The sequence below is a fragment of the Felis catus genome, chromosome X, assembly GCF_018350175.1.
Source record: "Felis catus isolate Fca126 chromosome X, F.catus_Fca126_mat1.0, whole genome shotgun sequence".
Taxonomy (NCBI): Eukaryota; Metazoa; Chordata; class Mammalia; order Carnivora; family Felidae; genus Felis; species Felis catus.
The window spans coordinates 55,372,639-55,393,906 of NC_058386.1; the positions used below are offsets into that span (position 1 = coordinate 55,372,639).

Below are 21,268 nucleotides of genomic sequence, written 5' to 3' on the forward strand. Positions count from 1 at the left end.
AAAGCTGCTTTCACAGGAAGGAAGGACCAAATTAGATAAACAGGTAAATAGACCTCTACAGATGAAGCTTCCCAGAGTGGAGCTAATCAGCAAAAGAAAGGTGCCTTGTTAACCCTGAGGCAGCATGCTTTATCTGTCCTATCCCCTAGACTGGCTAAAATAAACATACAAGGTGCCTACTGTCTGCTGATAACATCCATCTGCCCAGATCCAGGATTTTGGTTTATATTGATACAAACCACTAACACCATATATCTTCAAAACCCCCTTTCCCTCATGCCCATGAATTAATATTCACAGACTCATTGTCTCTTTGTACATACCCATCACAATTGTAAACCTTCTGATCTTAATAAATACTGAGCAAGGACCCTTATTTGGAGCTCTTGTCTTTTCCTGGACATTAGCCATCTCTTGCATTTTAATTCTGCATTCTCTCTCTTGCTGAACAAGAGAGTACTTTAGACCCAGAGTCTATGACACCAAAAGAGATCTAGAAGACAAATAGAATTCAAAATGGAAAAAGTAATGATAAAGGAAAAATGTTCAAATAAGCAAGAGAAAAGAAGAGAGATACATAAAAGGGAAAACCCATTAGGCAGTCAATGGATTTTTCAACAGAAACTTTGCAAGCCAGAAGGGAACATAATATATTCAAAGTGTTGAAAGGGAAAAATCTAAACCCAAGAATACTCTACCATGCAAGGGTATCATTCAAAATAGAGGAAAGTTAAGACTTTCACAGACAAAAACTAAAGGAGACCATTACCACTAAACAAGGCTTACAAGAAATGATGAAGGGACTTTTCAGAGGAAAGATTATAATTGAGACTATGAAGAGAAGGAATCATGGTGGCAATAAAAATAAGTATATCTTCAGAAAATTAGTCACAGCATTAACAAAATAAAAGGACTCAAACTATGACAAACATACATATAAAACATGGCAGGGTGGGGGGAATAGAAATAAAGAAGGTATTGAATTTATACGACCATCAACTTAATATAGACTGCTATATGCAGATGTTATATACAAACCTAATGGAAACTTCAAATCAAAAACCACTTATAGATATGGAAATAATAAAGAGAAAGGAATACAAGGTTATAACAAAATAAAACCAGCAAACCATGAAAGAAAAAAAGATATGAAAGGATCAGAGAAAAACTACAAAAACAACCACATAACAAACAACAGAATAACAATAAATACATATTTATCAATGATTACTTTGACTGTAAATGGACTAAACTCTCCAATAAAAAGACATAGGGTAACACAGTAGATAAAAAAAAAAAAAAAAAAAAAAAAACAAGACCGGCAGCCTACAAAAGACTCATTTCAAACTTAAAGACATCTGCAGATTAAAAATGAGAGGGCAGAAAAATATTTGTCATGCAAATGGTTGATAAAAGAAAGCTGGAGTAGCAATATTTATATTACACAAAATACAACAAAGTCTATAACTAGAGACACAGACTATATAATAAGGGGACAAACCAACAAGAAGACATAACAATTATAAATATTTATGTACCCAACAGAAAGTGCCCAAATAACATAAAACTGTTAATACCAGGTAAAGAAATAATCAATAGTAATACAAAAACAGTATAGAACTTTAAAACCCCACACATATTGATAGGTCATCGAAACAGAAAATCAACAAGAGTGGCATTGAATAATACACCAGAACAGAAAGATCTAACAAATATATTCAGAACATTCTATCCTAAAACAGCACAGTATACATTTTGCTCAAAGTACACATGGAACACTCTCCAGCACAGATCACATATTAGGCCACAAAACAGACATCAAGAAATGCAAAAAGAAAAATAAAAGTCATACCATGCATCCTTTATGACTACAATGGTATAAAATTTGTGAGTAACCATAAGAGAAAATATGGAAAAAGCACAAATATATGCAGGCCAAATAAACAATGAATGGGCCAAGAAGAAACAAAGGAAGAAATAAAAAATTACATGGAAACAAATGGAGATGAAAACACAATGTACAAAACCTTTGCAATTAAAATTTATATGGAAACAGAGATGAAAACACAACAGTCCAAATCCCGTAGAATACAGTTCTAAGAGGGAAGTTTACAGCAACACAGGCCTACCTAAAGAAGCAAGAAAAATCTCAAACAACCTAGAGCTAGAAAAAGAAAAGAAAGAACCTAAAACCAGCACAAAGAGGGAAATAATAAAGGTTAGGGCAGGAATAAATGGTATAGAAACTAAAAAAGCAGTAGAAGAAATCAATGAAATCAAGAGCTGGTTCCATGAAAGAGCAACAGAATTTATAAACTAACCAGTTTCATTAAAAAAAAAAAGAAGAAAAAGAAAAAAAGGACTCAAATGAACACAACCACAAAGGAGAGAAGAGAAATAAGGACCAACACCATAAAAATGCAAACAATTGTGGGGTGCCTGGGTGGCTCAGTAGGTTAGGCTTCTGACTCTTGATTTCCACTCAGGTCATGATCTCATAGTTTTTGAGATAGAATCCCATGCTCTCAGTGTGGAGCCTGTTTGGGATTCTTCCTCTCCTCTTCTCTCTGCACCTTCCCTGCTCTCTCTCTCGCTCTCTCTCTCTCTCTCTCTCTCTCAAAATAAATAAACAAACATTTAAAAATATAAACAATTAGGGGTGCCTGGGTGGCTCAGTTGGTTGAGCCACCAACCAGCTCAGGTCATGATCTCACTGCTCTTAGGTTTGGGACCCATGTCAGGCTGTGTGCTGATACCTCAGACCCTGGAACCTGGTTTGAATTCTGTGTCTCCCTCTCTCTTTCTGCCCCTCTCCCACTCGTGCTCTATCTCTCTGTCTCTGTCTCTCTCAAAAATAAATAAACATCAAAAATATGCAAACAATTGTAAAAGAATATAATGAGGGGCACCTGGGTGGCTCAGTTGGTTAAGCATCCCACTCTTGATTTCAGCTCAGGTAATGATCTCACAGTTCATGAGATTGAGCCCTGTGCTGTCAGCATGGAGCCTGCTTGTGATTCTCTCTCTCTACCTCTCTCTCTGCCCCTCCCCTTCTCTCAAAATAAATAAACTTAAAAAAAAAAGAGAATATAATGAAAAATTACATGCAACAAATTGGTCAAGCAGGAAGGAAAGGTTAAATTCCTAGAAATATATAAAGCACCAAAACTAAAACAGGAAGAAACAGAAAACTTGAGTGGACCAATAATCAGCAATGAAATTAAATCAGTAATCAAAAAACTAACAAAAGTCCCAGGCCAGATGGCTTCACAGGTGAATTCTACCAAACATTAAGAAAAGAATTAATACCTGTTACTCTCAAACATTTTGAAACAATAAAAAAGGAAGGAAAATTCACAAATTCAGTCTTTGAAGCCAGCATTACCCTGATAACAAAACCAGATAAAAACTCCACTAAAAAAGAGAACTACATGCCAATATCTCTGATGATCATAGATGCAAAAATTCTGAATACACCAAAACCAAATCCAACAATAAATTAAATGAACCATTCACTATGATTAAGCGAAATTTCTTCCTGGGGTTCAAGGGTCATATAATATTTGCAAATGAATCAATGTGATACATTACATTACATTACTAAAAGAAGAGATAAGAGCCATGTCATCATTTCAATAGATACATAAAAAGAATTTGAGAAAGTACAACATCCATTCATCATAAAAACCTTCAACAAAGTAGGGTTAGAGAGATCATAGCTCAACATAATAAAGGCCATAAATGAAAAAACCCACAGCTAATATCACCCTCAATGGGGAACAACAACGGCTTTTCCTCTTTGGTCAGGAATAAGATAGGAATTTCCATTCTCACCACTGTTATTTAATATAATACTAAAAGCCCTAGCCATGAAAATCAGGCAACAAAAAAGAAAAAGTCTTCTATATCAGCAAGGAAGATGTAAAAATGTCATTATTTGCAGATGGCATGATATTCTATATAGAAAACTCAAAAAAAATCCATCTAAAACCTGCTAGAACTGATAGATGAATTCAGTAAAGTCACAGGATACAAAATCAACAGCAGAAATTTGTTGCTATTTGTATACACCAATAATGAAACAGCAGAAAGAGAAATTAAGGAATCAACACCATTTACAATTGCACCAAAAACAATAAAATACCTAAAAATAAATGTCACCAAAGAGGTGAAAGAGCTGTACTGTGAAAACTATAAAACACTGATGAAAGAAATTAAAGATGACAAAAAGAAATGGAAAAACATTCCATGCTCATGGACTGGAGAAATAAATATTGTTAAAATGTTTATGCTACCTATTCTACACCTCTAATGCAATTCCTAACAAAATATCACCAGCATTTTTCTCAGAGTTGAAACCAACAACCCCAAAATTTGTGTGGGACCACAAAAGACCCTAAACAGCTGAAGCAACCTTGAAAAAGAAAGGCAAAGCGGGAAGCATCACGATTTCTCACTTTACTTTATATTACAAAGCTGTGGTAATCAAAACAGTATGATACTGGCACAAAAAGAGACACATAGACCAATAGAATGGAATAGAAAACTCAGAAATGAACCCACAACTCTATGGTCAGTTAATATTTGATGAAGTAGAAAATAATATCTAATGGGAAAAAGACAGTCTCTTCAATAAATGGTGTTAGAAAAACTAAAGAGCAGCATGCAAAATAATGAAACTGAAAAACTTTCTTACAACAAACATAAAAATAAATTCAAAATTGAATTCAAAACTCAAAAATAAATTCAAAATTCAGAGACCTGAAACCATAAAAAATCCTAGAGGAGAACACAGGCTGTAAACTCTTTGACATGGGTCATAGCAACTTGTCATTAAATATGTCTCCTGAGGCAAGGGAAACAAAAGCAAAAATAAACAATTGGGAATTCATCAAAATAAAAAGTTGCTGCACAGCAAAGGAAACAATGAACAAAATTGAAGGGCAGTCTATGAAATGGGAGAAGATATTTGAAAATGGTATATCTGAAAACAAAAGAAAGAAAATGGTATATCTGATAAAGGGTTAGTATCCAAAATATATATAGAACTTATAAAAGTCAAAACTACAAAAATGAATAATCCAATTATAAAATGGGCAGAAGACATGAATAAACATTTTCAAAGGAAGACATACAGATGGCTAATGACACATGAAAAGATGCTCAACATCACTAATCATCAGGGAAATACAAATCAAAACTACAATGACATATCACCTCACACCTGGCAGAATGGCTAAATTCCACAACACAAGAAATAACAGGTGTTTGTGAGGATGTGGAATAAGGGGAAACCTGCACTGTTGGTGGGAATGCAAACTGGTGCAGCCACTCTGGAAAACAGTATGGATTCATCAAAAAGTGAAAAATAAAACTACCCTACTCAGCAATTGCCCTACTAGGTATTTACCCAAATAATACAAAAATACTAAATCAAATGGATACATACACCCAGATAATTTTAAGAGCATTATCTATAATAATCAAATTATTGAAAAAGCCAAGTGTCCACTGACTGATAAAGATGTGGCACACACACACACACACACACACACACACACACACACACACACAGAGAGAAAATGGAATCGAGAGAGAGAGAGAGAGAGAGAGAGAGAGAGAGAGAGAGAGAGAGAGAGAATGAACACAGGGGAATGCACAAGAACAATTCCCCAAAGTCATTGACTGGGAAAAAGAGAGGGGCTGATTTTCATGAGTTCTTGCAATCAGCAGGGCTTAAAGACTGGAGTTTTAAAGGTCTACCAGCTTGGCAGAGCCCTTAGGGCTCTATCCCAGCCAAACCTGCAGACCTTTAAAACTCCAGCCAGTGGCTTTGTGGAATTGTTCTCCTTGTACATACCCCTGTGTCCTCTCCCTCTCCCTCTCCTCTCCCTCCCCGTCTCCCTCTCCCTCTCTAGCTCTTACCTTTCTCTGCAACCAGGGCTCCCTCCCCTCTGCAGCACCCATGATTCTTTTCTTCCCCAAACCAAGCCTCTGCACTTTCTGCCTTCTTTCATGTGGCTTCTTGTCTCCCTTGCATTGTGGAGTGTGTTGTCAGTCTTTTGGTTTATCTCTGGGATGCTTAGAATGATTTGATAGTTATCTAGCTGTGCTCAAGAGAAGACAGGAAACTAGAGTCCCCCTACTCTAAAGCCATCTTAGCTACAATCTCCCAGACTCTACCTTTCTATTTGAATGACAATTAGGTTGAAAACAGGTTACTATGTTAGAATTCATTTCCATCAGAATTTTGAAGGCATTGTTCCATGGTCTCATAGCTTATTGAAATGTAAAGTCATTTTGATGTCTAACCCTTTGTTTGAGATCTGTTTTCTCTCTGAAATCTTTTAGATCCTTCCCTTGTTCTCCATGTTGTAAAATTTCACACTGCAGTTGTTTTTAATTCATTGTATTGTGCATTTGGTGGGCCATTTCAATCTAGAAAGTGATAACTTTCAGAACAGGTAAACATTTTTGAATTTTTTCTGTTGGTGATTTTCCTCCCATTTTATTTGTTCTGTGGATTTATTAGATTAATAAAACTGTAGATTTGATAGGATTAATAATTTTTTTAAAATTAGAATAATTTATTAGAATTAGATTAATACATTTGAATTTCCTTCAATGTGAATTTTTTCCTCATTTCTGCCATCTTATTAATTTCTAAGAGCTCTTTGCTTGTTTTCTGTTCTATGTCCTGGTTTTCTGGATGTGAATTCCCTTATCTCACTGAAGATATTAAAGTTTTTAAACTTTCTTCTTCCTGCATAGTATGTACCCTTCAAATCATTTTGCTGTGTTTTTTAGTCTCAGCCTTCCATGTTGCAGGATTCCCTCATATATCAGGTAATCCTTGGCTGTCTGCTCACAGGGAAGAAGGTCTAAAACAATGAAAGGAAACCGGGTGTGTGGATGAGTCTTGTTGACTTTAAGCTTCACTTGAGGGTGATCTAGGCAGGCCATCTGGTGAAAAATCTGATTCAGGATCTTTAAGTCTTTCCTTTTGGATTGGTCATGTTCCCTAGCATAGTCTTCTTGATGACTTCTTTGGAAGATGAGGGTCTGAAGCTGATAGGCCAGATCAGCCTGTGCTAGACAAGTGTTGACCTCTATGTCATATAACAGCCTTCTTTAGCTCATAGTTTCTCTGCAATTTGGCCATCTTGATCCCACACAGGTACTGAGCAGACACCTTTTACTGCTTGGCATTGGCATCCTGGATCCCAGCCCTTCTTTTGACATCTACTTACCCAGTCCGAGCACCGTTTTGCATTTGAGCTATTTGACCATTTCCTAAGGAGTGCAAATAGTCCTGGTCATTGTGAATATCCTTCAGACTATAGGTAACCACACTGATTCACATGTTTACCAAATCTGAGGAGTTCACTTTAAAAACTTGCTCCAAGAATTTCTGCCTGTCCTAGGGGCACCTGGGTGGCTCAGTCTGTTACATGTCCCACTTTGGCTCAGGTCATGATCTTGCGGTCCATGGGTTTGAGCCCCGCGTCAGGCTCTGTGCTGACGGCTCAGAGCCTGGAGCCTGTTTTGGATTCTGTGTCTTCCTCTCTCTCTGACCTTCCCCCGTTCATGCTCTGTCTCTCTGTCTTAAAAATAAACGTTAAAAAAATATTTTAAAAAAGGCATTGCATTTAAGAATTTCTGCCTGTCCCAACAGATTTCCTCCATAGTCATGTATGCCGTAATAGTCCTTTGTCTCCAGCGCAATGTGAGCAATCTCAGTTAACAGGGAAATTTATAGCAATACTGGCTTATCTCGGAAGAAAAATCCCAAATAAAAGTGAAATTACACCTAAAGGAGCTACAAAAAGAAAAAAACAAAACAAAACTCCAAACCAGAGAATGAAGGAAATAATGAAGATAAGAACAGAAATAAATGATATAGAAACTAAAAAAAAATAGAATAAATGAATTAAAGCAAGAACCAGTGCTTTGAAAAGATCAATGAAATTGATAAACCCCCACCCAGACTCATGAAAGGAAAGAGAGAGAGAGAGAAACACAAACAAAATCACAAATTAAAGAATAGAAATAACCAACACCAGATAAATAAAACAATTCTAAGAGAATATTATGAAAAATTATAAGCCAAAGAACTGAGCAACCTAGAAAAAATGAATAAATTCTACAAAAACTGAAGCAGAGAGAAATAGAAAATGTGAACAGACTGATTACCATCAATGTAACCTAATCAATAAAAACTCTCACCAAACAAAAATCAAGGACCAGATGGCTTCATAGGTCAATTCTTGAAAATATTTAAGGAAGAGTTAATACCTATTATTCTCAGACATTTCCACAAAATAGAAGACGAAGGAAAACTCCCAAGTTTATTTATGAGGCCAGCTTTACATTGACACCAAAACCAAAGTCACCACAAAAAGAAAGAAAACTGAAATCCAGTATTTCAGTTGAATATGCATGCAAAAATCCCAAACAAAACACTAACATAAAGAATCCCACAAAACATTTTTAAAATCATACACCACAATCAATGTAATTTAATCCTGAGATGCAAGGGTGGTTCAATATTTGCAAATCAATCAACGTGATACATCACATCATTAAGACAAAGGATGAAAAATAGATCATTTCAATAGATACAGAAAAATCATTTGACAAAGTACAACATCCATTAATGACAAAAAAAACAAAAACAAAAAAACAAAAAACCACACCTCAGCAAAGCAGGTCTATAGAGAACATATCTCAACATAATAAAGGCCTTATAGGGAAAACCCACAGCAAACATCATACTCAACTGGGAAAATGTAAAAGCTTTTCCTCTAAGGTCGAGAACAAGACAAGATATTCACTCTCACCACTTTTATTCAACATAATACTGGAAGTCCTAGCCACATCAATTAGACAAGAAAAAGAAATAAAAGGCATTCAAATTGATAAGAAAGAAGTAAAACTTTCACAATTTGCAGATATGATACTATGTATAGAAAACCCTGAAGACACCACCAAAAAAACTACTAGAACTGATAAATGAATTCAGTAAAGTCGCAGGATACAAAATCAATGTACAGAAATCTGTTGCATTCCTATACACTAAAAATAAAGCAACAGAAAGTAAAATTAAGAAAACTATGCCATTTATAATTCAACAATATCAATAAAATATGTAGAAATAAACTTCACAAAAGACTCTACAAACTCTAAAACACTGATGAAAGAAAGTGAAGACAACACAAAGAAATGGAAAGACATTCCATACTCATGGGTTGAAAGAATAAATATTGTTAAAATATCTATACTACCAAAAACAATCTACAGATATAATGTAATCCCTATCAAAATACCAATAGCATTTTTCACAGAACTAGAGAAAACCCAAAATTTCTATGGAGCCACAAAAGACCCTGAATACCCAAAGCAATCTTGAAAAAGAAAAACAAAACTGGAGGTATTACAATTCCAGACTTTAATTTATATTACACAGCTGTAGCAATCAAAACAGTATGGTACTGGCATAAAAATAGACTCATAGTTAAGTGAAACAGAATAGAAAACCCAGAAATATACCCACAAATATATGGTTAATTTATCTTTGACAAAAGAGGAATGAATATCCAATGGGAAAAAGATAATCTCTTCAACAAATGGAGGTGGGAATACTGGACAGCAACATGTAAAGGAATGAAAGAAACTGGACCACTTTCTTTCACCATATAAAAAAATAAATTCAAAATGCATTAAAGACCTAAATTTGAGACCTAAAACCATAAAAATCATAGAAGAGAGGGGAGCCTGGGTGGCTCAGTCAATTAAGTGTCCGAATCTTGGTTTCTGCTCAGGTCATGATGTCAACATTTGTGAGTTCAAGCCCCAGGATAGGTTCTGTGCTGACAGTGCAGAGCCTGTTTGGGTCTCTCTCTCTCTCTCTCTCTCTCTCTCTCTCTCTCTCTCTCTCTCTCTCCCCCTCTCTCTCTCTGCCCCTCCCCCATTCTCTTGCTCTCTCTCTCTCTCTCTCTCTCTCTCTCTCTCTCTCTCTCTCTCAAAATAAATAAATGAATATTTTTAAAAAATAAAATAAAATAAATCAAAGAAGAGACCACAGGCAGTAATTTCTGTGATATTGGACATATCAATATTTTCCTAGTTATGTATCCTGAGGCAAGGGAAACAAAAGCAAAAATAAACTATTGGGAATTCATCAAAATAAAAAGCTTCTGCCCAGCAAAGGAAACAATCAACAAAACGGAAGGGCAATCTATAAAATGGGAGAAGATATTTGAAAATGGCATATCTGATATAGGGTTAGCATCCAAAATGTATAAAGAACTTATAAAACTCAACACCAAAAATAAATAATCCCATTATAAAATGGGCAGAAGGCATGTATAGACATTTTCAAAAGAAGACATACAGATGGCTAGCGACACATGAAAAGATGCTCAACATCACTGATCATCAGGGAAATACAAGTCAAAACTATAATTAGATATCACCTCACACCTGGAAAAATGTCTAAAATCAACAACACAAGAAACAACAGGTGTTGGCAAGTATGTGGAGAAAAAGGAACACTCCAGCACTGTTAGTGGGAATGCAAACTGATGCAGCCACTCTGGAAAACAGTATGGAGATTCTTCAAAAAGTGAAAAATAGAACGACCTATGACCCAGGTATTGCACTACTGGGTATTTACCCAAAGAATACAAAAATGCTAATTCAAAGGGATACATACACCCCAATGTTTATAGCATTATCTATAATAGCCAAATTATGGAAAGAGCCCAAGTGTCCATCAATTGATGAATGGATAAAGAAGAAGATGTGGTGTGTACACACACACACACACACACACACACACACACACACAGAGGAATATTATTCAGCCATAAAAAGTAATGAAATCTTGCCATTTGCAACAACATGATTGAGCTGGAAAGTATAATGCTAAGTGAAATAAGTCAGTCGGAGAAAGACAAATACCATATAATTTCACTCAAATGTGGAATTTAGGAAAAAAACAAATACACACATCAAAAAAGAGAGGGAAAGAGAGAGAAAGCAAGAAAGAGACTCTTAACTATAGAGAACAAAATGATGATTGCCAGAGGGGAGGTGAGTGGGGGATTGGTCAAATAGGTGATGGGGATTAAGGAGTGCACTTGTTGTGATAAGCACTGGGTAATGTATGAAATTGTTGAATCACTATATTATACAACTAAAACTAATTTAACACTATTGTTAACTATACTGGAGTTTAAATTAAAAAACTTAATAAAAAATTGTAACATGTAACCTGAAAAATACTCTGCACAAGTTTCAATATTCACAAACTGAACATGCATGTGCAATCAGCACTCATATAAAAAGCCAAAATATTACCAACTCCCTTAAAGTGACACTTGTGCCTGACTTTGTCACTAATACCTCATTGTGGGGTAACCAGTATACTGGCTTCTAACACCATCACTTATTTTTGCTTGTTTTTGAATTTTATAAAAATATGTACACACAGCAGGTAATCTTTTGTGACAAGCTTCTCCCCCCCTTGACCTTATATTTGTCAGATTCATTCATGTTGTTGTATACAACAGGTCTAGTTCATTCATTCTCATTGCTGTAAAAGTACTGTGAATTTATTGTGAATTTGTTTACCCATTAAATTGTCAATAGGCATTATTAATCTATCTTTTTAATTTTTTTCATAACAACCCCACAAAATCTGGGTTCGGAGTGCATAAAATGGAAAGAGTACAATTTCTGGAATTACGAAAATCTGGTTGAAGCTTACTTCTGTTAATAACTTTGTGTCCTTGGACAAGTTATTTGGCCATTATGGGTCTTGAATTCCTCATCTGTGGGATGTAGATAATAATGCTTAACTGAGTTAATATACAGCAATTACCTAGTATCTGGTAATTATTATAAATCATGTAAAATATTTAATATTGGCTTGGAAATCACTTATGGATTACTGTCACACAGCTTAGCTCTTGAGCACCTTGAGTATTTCACTCTTCTGGTTAATACATTATGGGGCCATTGAGATTCAAAAAGGGATGAGTGGATGTGATAATTCAAACTCTTTGTAGCTGTTGAAAGTTCTTTGCTCCTGTTCCCTTCCTTTCTGTCCCAGGGTATACTCTCATATTTGGAATGCAGGGCAGACTGATATACCCTTGGTTTCACCTATCCTATTAGGTTGCATTTTGTTCCATCCTCTTAATTTTTTCAACCTCATCTGCTTCCAGAACAGGATCTTTTCCTAAAGTTCTTCCTATGATCTCTGTTCATGGAGAAGAAACAGCAATAAGACTGGCAACTTCATACATTACTGTCAATGTCTCTTGCCTGACATCTGTTGGTTGAGAAAATACTAATATCATAGCTTCCACAGAAGCTCTAACTCTCCAAAAAGTGAGTTAAATGCAGATTCAGATGTCTTAGGCAATTTGGCCCTATTATTTCCAGAGAATACACAAAGTCTCAATTCAGCGACAGTTCTTTGGCAAGGGAATCCTTGAAAAAGAACTGAAAACATAATACTGTGGACAATTCTGACAAGTCCAAAAAATATAAATCAAAGGGTACAAATACTTTCTCTGTCATGGGTCTACGGGAGATGACTAAGTCTTTATTCTGCCATCTCCAATGGACAGTCCAGCATTCTACACTGCTACATGAAAGACCCATTATGAACAGAACTGGACTGAGTTTTGTTTGTCCTTCCTTGACCTTGGTGCAGGATGTTGGGGGGGTTGTTGCATGGTGGTTAGAAGGGGAATAGTGGTGGGAAGGCTTCTGTTAATCAAGTGATAGCTAAAATATACACATGGAAAATGACTCACAAAATTTGCATGTACAGTTACTTTTAAGAGGTAAGAGGAATAGAAGGAGTTAACTAAACAGGAGTCTAGAGTAGGGTGGCCAAAAAACTCTAAGCCTAGTAGACAAGAAATTAAGAGAAAAGGGCAAAGAAGGGGTCATCCTTGATCTATCCCATCCACCAGAAATTAATACTTATATTAATCCAATATAAGAAATGTGAAAATTCATGGACTCAGAGCCAAGAAACTTGTGTTAAAATTCTGGAAATTTCACTTGCATTTGCCACTATAAAATGAGCCTAATAATAACCAAAATCAAGATTAAATTAAGGTTCCAGACTAGAATAGTACTGTTATCAACCTACCAGTGAAAAGTAAAGGTGTGTCTGACAGGAGTCGAGGCTTTTAGTAAAGCAAGACAGAAGTGTTAATACTTTCATCTTACAAAAGTCAGTCAAAAGGTGATGGAGTAAGAAATATGGGTTAAGTATATTATTTAAACAGCGGTGAACAACAGAAGGTAAAAGTATGTTATAGTTATTAAAAATTGTAAGTGTTAGAATAGGCAGTTAGGCTTTAACAGGATGCCTGGAGGCCAGCAAAGGGCATATCATGCTCCATTATCAGGAAAGTTAGAGACCTGTCCTGACAGCACTCCAAAAACAAAGCCACAAGAAGCCATATCAAAACTACACAGGCCCAAGGCAAAGAAGGCCTGAGACCCTCACCAAGTGAGGGAGAAAAGGCATGAAACCCTGCTCCCAAAGAAATCCCCTCCACAAATAATAAATATTCCATCCCTTAGTTAATAACTATCTATAAAAGATAAAGACCCAAACCTGGAGCACAGCGTTCACTTGAGCTTGCCTGCTCTCAGATCTTAAGAGTGTACTCTCATTTTACTAAACTTTTCCACCAGCACTGCTCAACCACTGTGTCTGGTCCATCCTTGAATTCTTTCTGGTGATGAGAATAAGAGCCTCTGGCGACAACCATTCCCAGAGACAGGCTAGGTGGAGGCCTCAGGATCTGGGGGTCTCCCCAGTCCACCCAACAACAGGAGGGGAGGGGAAGAAAGAGGTATGAGCCATGATCCCCTCTGTTTATAGCAAGACAAATTAAATAATTTCCCAAGTAGATAAATAATGCAATAGCAATACAAGCATATTTTTTTTAAAAATATGAAAGTAACCACCAAATGGTGGAATATAAATGGTTAAAAATGAATGTCTTCTGAGGAGTAGGGGAAGAATGAAGACTATTAAGTTTTTAAATAGATTTGATTGCATTATTTTTTCAATTGTATATAAGTTCAATTTTACAGTAGAAAAAATAAAAGCTATTTTTGTCAAAACTTAAGGGTTGTAAAATGGGATTAGTCTGATTACATTGCAGATTACACACTAAAATTTGAAGAAAACAAATTTTCATCTAATTGCATATGTCCTAACTGCCATACAGAGATTAAAAGACATATCCTATTTAATTGGAAAAGGGAGACCAATAGAGTTTTAGCATAAAGAGTTGGTGTTCAAACTTTTTAGCCAATAGAATCCTATTATAAGTGCAAGAGAAACTGTTCTGGCTTAAGTAGGGAGTTAGGAGCCCTACCAAGACAGTTTCTCCTAGGGAAAAAAATCCTCTGATGGAGACGATACCTGGGAAATCATCTGACCCATGATTCCATGCTTGGGAAGCCAACCATCTGAGACATTTAGAATCTATTGTATAACAAAAGATAGTATCCAAGGCATCACATCAGAGTGGCTAATCAGATAGAGAATCTGTTGTCTTTGTGAAATGACTCTGTTACAAAATGGCCTTTTGAGATTCTGATTATTGAAAGAGCCTTTCCACTAGGTCTTGGTTAGCCAAGCTGAACTTACAACAGAGTTCATTGGCCTGCAAATGGACTCTGCAAACAGAGTAACTTGCATTACCCAGGAAAACCAACCCAGACCAATAGCTCAAAATCTATCACAGGAACCACAAGAGAAGAGTACCATTTGATTATCACACATCATTCCCCTCCATGCATGACCATTCACCTTTCCACAGATTTCACACAAGACATTTATTATTTCAAGAGGTAGTATCATCAGCATCATTTGAAGAGGCTAATCCTCTTTGAACAAGATGAGTTTATTCCGAATATGTCCCCTCTCAGTTCCCAGCACTCTCTTTTATTTACCCCCTGTTTGTTTGTTTGTTTTACTTTCTATGATAAGAAGACATCTCCCACATCCTGCAGAGCCAGAGACACAGATCTAGTGAAATGAAACTTCTCCATATACCAGTAGTCACTTGGGAAACATTCATTGACCCTATCCTTCTCTTCCTGCCTCACTCACTAACGTCTCTTCTTGTGATTTTTAAAAATTCTTTTTAAATGTTTATTCCCTTTTGAGAGATGTAGAGAGACAGAGTGCGAGCAGGGAAGGGGCAGAGAGAGAGGGAGACACAGAATTCGAAGCAGGCTCCAAGCTGTCAGCACAGAGCCCGGACGCAGGGCTTGAACCCATGAACCGCAAGATCATGACTTGAGCCAAAGTCTGCCGCTTAATCAACCAAGCCACCCAGGTGCCACTTCTTGTGATTATTTTAATCAGAGTAAGACCATCTCCAATTGGACAATTTCATGCAGAGTGTTCTATTCTCCCAGTTTTGCTGCCAATAACAATGACAATGATGATGATAACAAAACACTAACATATATTATTTGCCAGGTGCTATTTGAATAACTTTATATGTGTGTGTGTGTGTGTGTGTGTGTGTGTGTGTGTGTGTTAACTAATTTAATTAATTATGTATCTATGTGTATATGAATTTTCTTCAAATGCTGCCTTTCTGTTAATTCTGAATCCAGAGAATCCACGAAATGTCAGGACCTTTCTATCAAAAGCAATTACTTGGACCTAAATGTAAGACCTGAAACCAAAAACCTCCTAGAAGAAATCATAGGCAGTAACCTCTTTGACATCGGCCATAGCAACATTTTTCTAGATATGTCACCTTGGGAAAGGGAAACAAAAGAAATATTAAACTATTGGGACTTGATTAAAATAAACAAATTTTGCATAATAAAGGAAACTGTCAACAAAACTGTCACTGAACAAGAGAAGATATTTGTAAATGACATATCTGATAAGGGGTTAATATCCAAAATATATACAGAACTTGTAAAAGTTAGTACCAACAATTAAATAATCCAATTTAAAAATGGACAGTGAAGAGACATTTTTCCAAATAAGACATCTAGATGGTCAATAGTCACATGAAAAGATGCTCAACATCACTCATCATCAGGGAAATACAAATCAAAACCACAATGAGATATCACTTCCCACCTGTAAGAATGGCTAAAATCAACAACACAAGAAACAATAGGTGCTGGCGAGGATGCAGAGAAAGAAAAAGCAAATGCTGTTGCACTGTTGGTGAGAAAGCAAGTTGGTACAGCCACTGTAGAAAACAGTATGGAGGTTCCTCAAAAAATCAAAAATAGAAATGCGATATGATCCAGGAATCCCACTGCTCGGTGTTTACCCAAAGGGGGGAAAAACAGTATTTCAAGAAGATATGCACCTCTATTTTATAGCAACATTATTTACAATAACCAAAATATGGAAGCAACCAACCATTCATTGACAGATGAATGGGTAAATAAGATGTGATATATATTATCAGCATTAAAAAAGAAAGATCTTGCCATCTGTAACAACACAGATGGACCTGGAGGGTTATTATGCTAAGTGAAATAAGTCTGACAGAGAAAGACAAATACCATATTATTTCACTTACATGTGCAATCTAAAAAATAAAACAAATGAACAAACAAACCAAAACACGAAATCTTAAATACAGAGACCAAACTGGTGGTTGCCAGAGGGGGGTGGGGTTGGGGCATAGGTAAAATGGATAAAGGGGAACAAGAGGTACAAACTTCCAGTTATAAAATAAATAATTCAACTGTAATTACTTTCTCTTGTTCAGTGCTACCAAATAGAAATGTAATGCAAGCCACATTTATAATTTTTAACTTTCTATAAGCATATTAAGAAAAGGAAAAAGATTCTCAGGATCCATAACAGAAACCCATGGGGGAGGGGAAGGAAAAAAAAAGAGGTTAGAGTGGGAGAGAGCCAAAGCATAAGAGACTCTTAAAAACTGAGAACAAACTGAGGGTTGATGGGGGGTGGAAGGGAGGGAAGGGTGGGTGATGGTATTGAGGAGGGCACCTTTTGGGATGAGCACTGGGTGTTGTATGGAAACCAATTTGACAATAAACTTCATATATTGAAAAAATTAAAAAAAAAAGGAAAAAGAAACAGGTGAAATTTATCTCAATAATATATTTAACACACTATATCCAAAAGAGTACCACTTCAACATGTGATCAATATAAAATATTAGTGATATTTAAAATTTTCACACTACCTTCAAAATCTAGCACATATTTTACATTTATAGCACACTAAATTCTGACTAGTCAATTTCTACTACTGTATAGATGCACATTTAATCACCCTTAGAATTTCACACAGAATATTAGATTAGGAATTATTTGCCCATCATTTTTTGTACATATGACAAAACTGAGGTCCAGAGAGAAGTGAGATCTCTCATAAAGTGAAATGAGCCCCAGACATACAATCAAGAAAACTGAACTCAAACCCAAGCTCTGCCACTTCCTGGCTGAATGGCTTTAGACACTACACCTCACTGAGCCTTAGTATCTTCATCTGTAAAAAATGGATAGTAACTTCTACTTTACAAGGTTCTGAGGTTCAAATGAGAACACACACCCCTCTTTGTAATGCCTGGCAAAGCACATACCACTACCAATTAAGTCACAGAGCCAACTAGCAGAAGTGCTGGGTGTATCAGTCTGGGCCCAGACAAAAGACAAAAACCACTACATAGAATTATTAAACTACAAACTTGTTAAACTAAAAAGAAAGTAACTATAATATATAAGGAAACTCTTTACAGTACCCTGAGGCTGAGAGAAGACACACAAGGAAGGGGAAATCTGGGGTTCCAAACTCATTGGAAAAGGTATAATTTAAGCAGAGAAATTAGTTTAAATTGGTTTGGCCTGGTGGTCCACACTTACTAGGTAAGCAGGAGGCAACTCTCCAGAGCGCAGGCAGTACTATAGAGAGAATGGGAACCTTCTAGGTTGCAGATAAGCATTGCAGGACCAGCCTGCCTCAGGAGGAACCTCCTAGAATTCAAATAGGCTGTGTGGGAGCTGGCAGAGAAATCATGGAGGCAGCAACTCTGTTATGGACCTTCAGTCAGCTGGTGGGAGAGGTGGGGACCCTACAGAGGGAAGCTAGGGGACAACATGAGTGGGGAAGCTTTCAGGGAGAGACCTAAACTGAGAGACCAGCAGGAAAGTTATCACCAGGCCAGGTAGAGAGGCTTCAAGGTCACTGAGGGACTATGTGTTTTGGATGTGTGAATGGTTCAGAGCCCCACCAGATAGCTCACTCCCTCTCTACTGACGCCCACTTGCAGCAGCTGAAAACTTCAGGAGAGTCCCTTCTCCCTGCAATATCCCTCCAGCACCCTCTACTGAGAAAGCTTAACAGCATGTATAAAGGAGTGATGCTTAAAGGAATTCTGTCCAATTTCATAGAACAGGTATTAAGAAGTGCTGGAACTGAGAGGCAATAATTGGAAAACACACAGAGGTAGACTGAAAGCTGTATTTTCTAGTCTTTAGTTCAGTGCTCTATTACCCCAAATTTTACTACTAGGATAATTCTAGACAGACTGAAAAACAACACTCATACTGAGAGTTGGTCACTTTCCTTTTAGGTGTGCAAGTTGACCCTACCAGTAAAGAAGTAGGAGAAAAAGACTGATAGGAATATAGGAATTTAAGCTTTCTGAGTCTCTGTTTCTTCATTGGGATAATGAATATTATACATTCCCACCTCATAGATTTGCTGTAATAATTAAGGAAGACAGCATATGTAAAATCCTCAGCACAGGCCTGGGACATAGGAAATATATATTAGAAATTTGTTTCCCTCAGATGATATGGGGTCAACAAATGCAGCATATTTTTACTGTGCTTTTTCCTAATATCATTCAGGAGTGAAAGTAGACTAACTGTGAAGATTCTCACATTGTCTATGCTTCTTCATACTCTTTATTCATTGTTATGTAACAACTGTCACATCACTTAGTGGTTAATTACTTCCATACCACACTTGTGATTTTAAAGGTTCTTCTCTCCTTCAATTATATACTTTCCCAATTAAGTATTTATGTTAATGAGATTCCAGGTAAACTGAGTGGAATCCAGAATTACTGGGCTATCCAGATAACTCATTTAGCCTTGATGTCAGTCACTCAAATAATGCCCATGTCAATCTGACTGATGATATCCAGCTATGGTATCACAGCCACTTAGTCTCCTCTGTTTTCCTACTTCCATATCTTCAATCCAAACTGCTTGTCACAATATTCTAGATAATAACCAGATGGTGTGTTCTTAGTCCTTTTTAGGACTACATGCTTGGTCAAGATGCTACATTTAGTTCTGGAAGACTATTTAGGTTACATGGCATACATATTGGAGTTCAGAAAATAGGTCTACACCTAGCTGAAAAAGAATAAATTTGACAATTTTTCATATCCCTTTATGAAACACTGGGGAATCAGATCCATGAGTAGTCAAGCTGGAAATAATCTCAGATTATCTGGCAAGGTGCTTCCAGCAGAAATTTCTACAATGATGGAATGTTCTATATCTGTGCAATCCAATATAGTAGCTACTAGCCACATGTGGGTACTGACTACTTGAAATGTGACTAGCATGACTGAGAAACTGAGTTGTTAATTTTAATTTATTTATATAGCTATAGCTATAATATTGGACAGCAAAGATCTACATAGTATGGCTTAATGGAAAGAATGTGGGATTTGAAGCTAAAAAACCCTAAAGTCTAAATCCTGGTTACTGTCACTAACTATATAACTTTGATCAAGTTCTTTATCATGCCCAAACCTCAGTTGCCTCATTTGTAAAATGAGATACTACCAGAAACTCACACAATTGTTGTAATTACAGAATTAGTGTAAAGCATGAAGCCCAATGCTTAGCAAACATAATAGTAATTACCCTTTAAATAATACTTGTTATTATTGAGCTCCTCATTTTCCAGATGGAGAAATGGAAGCTCCAAAACAAGAACTGACTTGTCAACAGTTGCACAGCTAGTTGGAAACATGACCAGGCACCAATTCCAGATTTTCTCACTTTTTTGAATGATTCTTATATATATGAACCCTCCTCGCCCCTAAAGAATGAAGGGTGGTAGCCCAAACAACTACTCAACTGCCGTAAAAAATATCTTATGTGGAGAAAATGTACCTTGGTGAAGCCTATTTGCTCCTTCCGAAAATTTTCCAGGGGTTTAATCAGCAAATCACTAGCATTGTGTACCTAGAAAAAAAAAAGAAAATATATAAAACAACTTTCAGATTAGAAAAGATCAGATTCAAGTTTCCTTGTTACTAAGGCATTTCACTGTAATACATCAGCCTGCAAAATGTAAATTGATTTGCTGGGGTTTTTTTCCCATTGTTGTTACTTTCCCCCCCCCCATATTGGTCTCTTAAAATCAAATGATTTGAGAGGAAATGAGAGAACGAACACTAGGGGCATTTCTCTGTATTTTTACTGGCAGTCTGATCTGAGTTTTTAATCAATAAATATCTATAGTCATGTCCAGAAACAGATATGGGGGCCTGAAGTATATGTGGAAAAGAGAAGATAAAGGGAATGGAAAATGCACGAAAATACCAATTGCATCAAGTGCAAATAATTTCATGAGAGGGAAATGAGTTAGCAATAATAGCATCAATATAAATTGTTTCCAGTCCTGCCAGTGTGTGTCATAAAACCAGAACATTTCCTTCAGAACTTGGGAGTGTATTACAGCATCACAGAGAACATTGGACTAGGCCTTCAAATTACCTAACTATAGATGCTCCAAAGCTGATAAAAACAGCCTGCCCAAATACTAAAACATTGACATTAATATGGTTCTAGAGATATAAAAACCCCATTTACAAATTGGACCCCTTGCTTAGTGGTCAGGCAGAGATACACAAAGTTTTGTCTTCAATATTAACCTCTTGAAAAATTACACCTGTCCAAGGCAGCAAGTGGAGTTTGTTTTCTTCACTTGTGTGAATCAGCTGTATTTTAATGGAGGACCTAAAAGAATACATCTGAAGGGCTGGATTTTAGGATCCATTGCATTAATTTTGATATGTTATAAGACAAGAAAATGAGGGACTGCCTTCCTTGTCAAATGAGACATAAAGTGTCAGTAAGACAAGATATATATTCATACCAAAAATAGAAAACAGAGTAAAGAGCCAGTTTTGACCAGTCCTGTATTCTCCATATTAAGAAGCAGTTTTTAAACTACCCACCA

General features: G+C 36.4%; 1 protein-coding gene across 6 annotated transcripts in view; it reads right to left on the reverse strand.

Moving 5' to 3' along the window:
* Positions 1–21,268, reverse strand: part of OPHN1 (oligophrenin 1) — a 594,929-nt gene that overhangs the window by 349,513 nt on the left and 224,148 nt on the right. For all 6 annotated transcript variants that reach the window (XM_023249184.2, XM_045051063.1, XM_023249185.2 and 3 more), the window contains one exon: positions 20,197–20,268. In XM_023249184.2, the coding sequence (XP_023104952.1) occupies positions 20,197–20,268 (72 nt within the window). The remainder of the gene's footprint in view (positions 1–20,196; positions 20,269–21,268) is intronic.